This window comes from Sapajus apella, unplaced genomic scaffold (assembly GCF_009761245.1).
Source record: "Sapajus apella isolate SASKATOON/1434 unplaced genomic scaffold, GSC_monkey_1.0 scaffold1, whole genome shotgun sequence".
NCBI lineage: Eukaryota > Metazoa > Chordata > Mammalia > Primates > Cebidae > Sapajus > Sapajus apella.
In genome coordinates this window covers 8,640,231-8,646,230 of record NW_022436941.1, presented here as the reverse complement: position 1 = coordinate 8,646,230, position 6,000 = coordinate 8,640,231, and the positions used below count along the sequence as shown (strand labels likewise).

Genomic DNA, 6,000 nt, shown 5'->3' with positions numbered 1-6,000 from the left:
ACGACTACCACACATTACTAGACAATGGTTATCTCCAAAGTGCTGGGGGCAGTGAAAGAGATGTGATCTAGGAGGGGTTCCCAAGGGGCTCCTGAGGTACTGACTTGCAAATGTTCTCTTCTCTCACTTGGTTGGTGTTGACACAGGTGCTCCTGCTCACCTTCATATTTCTTAAAGTATACATATATGTATCATAAACAATTCTTATCTCAAAATTTAAAAATAAATTATACAACAGCATCACAATCATGAACACATGTGCTATGTTCTCTGGAAGACAAAGAGAAACTATTCACCCTACTTTCCAGAAAAGGACACTGATGCTTAGAGGAGACACAAGTGTTGAAACCAGGTCTGAAACCGAAGACCCAAGATGCTTTTCTGATATTAAAGCATTCATTATCCAGACTATTCCTGCATGGGGGTGATGCATAGTAAACGATGAACCTGGTAAAAAGCTTCCAGTCTTAAAAATACTCCAAGTAAGTCTCTTTAAGGCTTTTGGCAGGGACATTTTATTTTTTGGTTAAAGCCACAATAGATATAAATGCCATAAAAACAAACATGTAAACAAGGTATCAGAACTTTGGTTCATTGAAACATCTCACACCTAAAACACCTGAGGTACAAAGGCACCTTGCTAGGCGCTAGACAGCTAACTCTGCTGCAGCCACTTTGATCCTAGCCTTGGGGCCAGGGATGGCACAGACTGAATGGAAGGGCTGGGACTTCAGTTACATAGGATTCGCCCTAGTATGGTCTCCCTCTGCTCCAGACAAACATTCATTTCTCCAAAAACCAGCCTATAGAAACTGGAACATAAAAGGTATCTGTCACGTTGAACTTGAAGATGACATGGGCTGCAGGACCAGGAAGGTGAAGGACAGAAAAGGATGTCAGTCAACTTCTGTTGATCCACAAGGCCTCAAGAACTCCTGTCCTCGTTCATGGAACCACTTATTGGAGACTGTGGACAGAAAGCAAGTATGTTATAATCCTATTGGTCAGTTTAGTATACTGAATGAATGACTCCTTCATGATGACCCCTGCACTGTGCCCTGGAATCAGACACAAATAAGACAAGACATGGTCTCAGGCCTCAATTTGCTGATGAATTGGTGAGGAAGACACATGTAAACAGGTAATTGTATGAAATTCTGCCAGTGAGACAAGATACATGTGTGCAGGTTGCCGCGGGAATAGTGCCTAAAGGCATATAACCATGCCCTTTGATGCCCATGCCCTTCAATGCCCTTTGGTTCTATTCCCATGGCAACCTGCACACGTTTCTTGCTCTTAGAGGGAAGAGGAAATCCTGGACTAGAATATAAAGCTAAATAGAAGTTATGCAGGGAAGATGGACACACCCAGATGGTTCTCTCATCAAGAAGGTCCCAGGAGTGACAACAGGATGAGAAAGTAATCAAGGCAGGAGCCACCCGACATGTGTTGAGGACTCAAGAAGCCTGATATTACTGGGAGGTGGCAGGTGGAAAATGAGAGGTAGGGTGTGAGGACGAGGGAGCCTGTCAGCATTGCAGAGGGCTTGGATGTTAGCCTCAGGAGCTGTGGGCCAGCAAATCCAGCCTGTATGCCATGGGCACAAGAGCAGCAGAGCTGCTGCCAGTCACCTCACGCCATATCTTCAAACACCCAGGAACCATGATTCCATTCCTTATAGACTCTCTCATAATGAATAAAAATTTTGTTTCAATGCACTACTGAAGTCCAGAGCTTTTAAAATATAAAGTAATACATGTACTTCATTGAAAAAAATAAAATTGTCTACAAGACTTATAATGATAAACAGCAATCTCCTAAGCCTCTCCTTCCCATCCCTAATCCCCACTCCCAGGGAACATTAAACTCCCCTAGCTGTTTCTTCTGATAATTTAACCTCATTTTTCTAGGTTATATGCTTACAGTTCTATTCCTTGATTTTCAACTTTTGAATTATTTCATTCTACCCCTAAAACACGTACTTATCCCATCCCATCTTTCCAGTACAGGTAAATCAAAAGTTTTAGTTAAAGTAATACTCAGTGTGTACATAATTATATCATGTAAGTTACACCTGAGCCATCTAGTAGATTATACTTACGTTTCCTTTCTTGTACAACTTTTTTACCCTGAATTCAGCAACTGCCTTGTTTTCTTTTTGATTTAATTTTCTGCAAACCTATCACTATCTTCAAAACTCTCCAAGGAGGCTACACACTCATCTCCTTACAAATACTTCCTGTCACATCCTGGTTCGAGCCTCTCTGAGGCTCACCACAACTGCTCCCAGGGTAAGGCTCAAGCTTGAGCCTTTGCAGTCTGGTCCCAGCCTCCAGCCTCATCTCCTGGTCCCTGTGCCACAGGCCTCTCCTTCTTCAAGTGACAAGGGAGCCAGCCCCCACACCCACATGCTGGTTTTAGCCTGTGCCTCCATCCTTGCTTGCCTGAGATACTCTTTCCCCTCACTGCTTTCAGCTCTCCACTCTGTTCCCTCAGAAGCCTTGCCAGAGGGTCCTGGGCCTATGGTGCTTATGCAGCTATTCTTCCTCAGGACTTCTTCAGCTCTCTGTGTATCCCTGAATGTTCCCAACCAGCTGCCTTGGCATTTACCACTGCATGGACATTATATGGCTGGATGGTAGTAATGGTTAGCAGAAAAAAACCCTAAGGAGGAGACAGTCTTGGCACATTTGGCAGCAACTGTCTCACAGATCAGAATCTAAGGCCAATAAGCAAAGCCCAAGCTGAGGCCACCAACACCAACACCACCCCTTAAGACACTCACCCCACTTGCAGCCCACAAGCACAGGGCAGGCAGCATGTCTTGTTCGGTAGTCACCTTCCCCGCTCCGCAAGAGGTTGTACCAGAATACAGCTGTACCCTGAGAAACAGATGGCCTATCAGAACACATCCTTAGAGACTGTGCTCACGGACCTGACTGCAAGCATCACAAAAGCCCCACCCGAAGCAGAAACACCCTCATTTTCCCATGGATGGGGGACAGGGTTCTGGGACTCCAGCAATAGACATAGAACTGGTGGTTTCTCCAACCTTATACCTTTCTGGGGTAGAAGTCTGGGAACTCACCTGCCCCTGAAAGGGCTTCCCTCCCTGTCCCTTCTCCCCAGGAAGAAGCTGGGGCTACAAGGTAGGAGTCCAGGTGGGCTAAGGCACATCACAGTAGCCATCAGGCAGGCCAGGTAATGGTTCTGGGGGACACGGACAAAGTAAAGTCTGAGCCTTGCTTCTACCTCTGATCCACAAGAATCAGAACTTACCTTCTTAGGCCAAATTGCAGCCCCCAGATCAGGGAAGACGGTGGCACCACCAGCTTCTACATCACTCATCTGGAAATACAAGATATAGAGCTTGGCCCTCCTACTCAAGGCTCTCAGAGCAACTAAGCCACAAAGGACACGATGAGGTATAAAGATCACCCTCCTCTGAGCATGAGTGACACTGCTCAGAGTCTGCTCTATGGCCAGCCCTTCAGCTAAGAAAGGCTCTTCCTGTGGCTAATCAGTGAGATTCATTAGAACAGTCTCCATGTCATGAGTGCTCAAGAGTTGAGGCCCACAGGAGATTCACATCCAGGCTGTCCTTGGATGAAAATAATCTGAGTCTGCACTCAGAAAATGCCTGTTCTGACCCCTATCCCTTGAATCCCCATCTAGCCTTGGCCTTGCCTAAGCCACTGTACTCAGCAAAGTGCCCTGACCAGGAGTTTGCTACTGTTTCCAACACCATGTTCGGCCCCTACTGCAGCTTTTTCTTTGGATCTAGTAGTTTGCTGCTCCAGTCAGACCTTCATCTTCTCAGAGTAGCAACCCTCCCCAGGGCCACCTGAGTGGGAAGGTGGGGCACTATGTCTCTAGAGGCCCTGCTTTCTCCCATGGTAAGGTCTTAAGCTACATTGAACACAAGTTCCACACTAGCAAAGCTGCACTCATGCCCATAGAGTGTGCGTTGACTCATGCCCAAAGCACTACTTCTTTCCCATCTGGCTCTCTTAAGTTTTTTGTCCCTAATGCAATAAAAATTGGAGCTAAAAAATATTTCCACAGGATACATACCAGACTCACTGAAGGGCATTTGACAGACATATGGTAAATGAGTAAGACAAAAAGCTCTGATGGCTTCTCACAGCCCTGGGGATCAAACCCAGATTTTTTTCTAGAACCCCAAGGCCCTGTCAGTCTAACTAGCCTCTCTCTCTCCAGACACGCCAGCCTTTTTCTATATTTCCAGCATCCCAAGCTCCTTTTCTCTTACAGGACTACATACACTCTCTCTTCTGCCAGAAACCATATTCTAGCAGCTAATTTCCATTCAACTTTTAAGTCTCAACTGATGTGTTACTTCCCAAGGGAGGCCTCCACTGAACCTGAAGCCTGGGGTTCACAGCACCTATCTCCATAACTACATAATAATCTCCCTGATGTTTAGGCTGAGGAAGGTGGCTCATGCCTGTAATCCCAGCACTTTGGGAGGTGAAGGCAGATGGATCACTTGAGGTCAGGAGTTCAAGACCAGTTTGGCCAATGTGGTGAAACCTCATCTCTACTAAAAATACAAAAATTAGCTAGGCATGGTGGTGCACCCCTGTAATCCCAGTTATATGGGAGGCTAAGGCAGGAGAAATGCTTGAACCTGGGAGGCTGAGGATGCAGTAAGCTGAGATCACACCACTGCACCCCAGCCTGGGCAATAAGAGGGAAACTGTCTCAAAAAAAAAAAAAAAAAAAAAAAAAAAGATGAAGAATTCCTCTGATATTTAAAATAAGTCTCTCATGTTGGACCTCAAGCAACACAAGAGAGACCACATACGTCCTGCCTACCAGCATGTACACAGCACAATCCCCAGCATGTAATAACCACACAATAAAAACATAAAAGAAAAAAATGGACACAGGCTTCTGTCTCTCTTACTTTACTACCTCTATGCCTCTTTAGAGCTGGCTCTCATGTGAAAGGTAAACCTTACAACCAATGGATGGAACAGAGTCAAGAGGTAGGAATTAGGCCACTAAGCCTTAGAGAAAACAAAGGCGCCTCTCATCTAGGGAGAGCTAAGGCTATCCCTTCACTCTGCTGCCAAGGAGGGAACCCTTCGAGGCACCCAACCCAAAAGCCCAAACTAGCACTGAGCCCATCAAAAAATGAGCCAGAATGGCCCAGAGCAGTGGCTCACGCCTGTAATCCCAGCACTTTGGGAGTCTGAGGCAGGTGGATCACCTGAGGTCAGGAGTTTGAGACCAGCCTGGCCAACATGGTGAAACTATATCTCTACTAAAAATATAAAAATTAGCCAGGCGTGGTGGCTAGTGCCTGTAATCCCAGCTGCCTGGGAGGCTGAGGTAACAGAATCACTTGAACCTGAGAAGCCAAGGTTGCAGTGAGCTGAGATCATACCACTGCACTCCAGCCAGGGTGACAGAAGACGACTCCATTTCAAAAAAAAAAGACGACAGAATATGCTACAGCATGTATAAACCTTTAGGACATTATGCACCAGCCACACAAAAATACAAGTATTAATACTTTGATTCTGGCCGGGCACGGTGGCTCAAGCCTGTAATCCCAGCACTTTGGGAGGCCAAGGCGGGGGTATCACGAGGTCAAGAGATCGAGGCCATCCTGGTCAACATGGTGGAAACCCCGTCTCTACTAAAAATACAAAAAATTAGCTGGGCATGGTGGTGCGTGCCTGTAATCCCAGCTACTCAGGAGGCTGAGGCAGGAGAATTGCCTGAACCCAGGAGGCGGAGGTTGTGGTGAGCCGAGATCGCGCCATTGCACTCCATCCTGGGTAACATGAGTGAAACTCCGTCTCAAAAAAAAAAAAATACTTTGATTCCACTTATTTAAGCAATCAAAATCATAGAGACAGAAAGCAGAATGGTGGCTGCCAGGAGCTGGCGGAGGAGAATCTGGAATTATTGCTTAATGGGTAGAATTTCAGTTTAGAAAACGAAATAGATGGAAATGAAGGGTGGTGA

General features: G+C 46.1%; 1 protein-coding gene across 8 annotated transcripts in view; it reads right to left on the bottom strand.

Moving 5' to 3' along the window:
* Positions 1 to 491: 491 nt before the first annotated feature.
* P4HA2 (prolyl 4-hydroxylase subunit alpha 2) overlaps positions 492 to 6,000 on the bottom strand; it is a 34,959-nt gene continuing 29,450 nt past the window's right edge. For all 8 annotated transcript variants that reach the window (XM_032258448.1, XM_032258375.1, XM_032258529.1 and 5 more), the window contains 3 exons: positions 3,280 to 3,348; positions 2,786 to 2,882; positions 492 to 967 (listed from right to left, as the gene is read on the bottom strand). In XM_032258448.1, the coding sequence (XP_032114339.1) occupies positions 897 to 967; positions 2,786 to 2,882; positions 3,280 to 3,348 (237 nt within the window). In that variant the 3' untranslated portion in view covers positions 492 to 896. The remainder of the gene's footprint in view (positions 968 to 2,785; positions 2,883 to 3,279; positions 3,349 to 6,000) is intronic.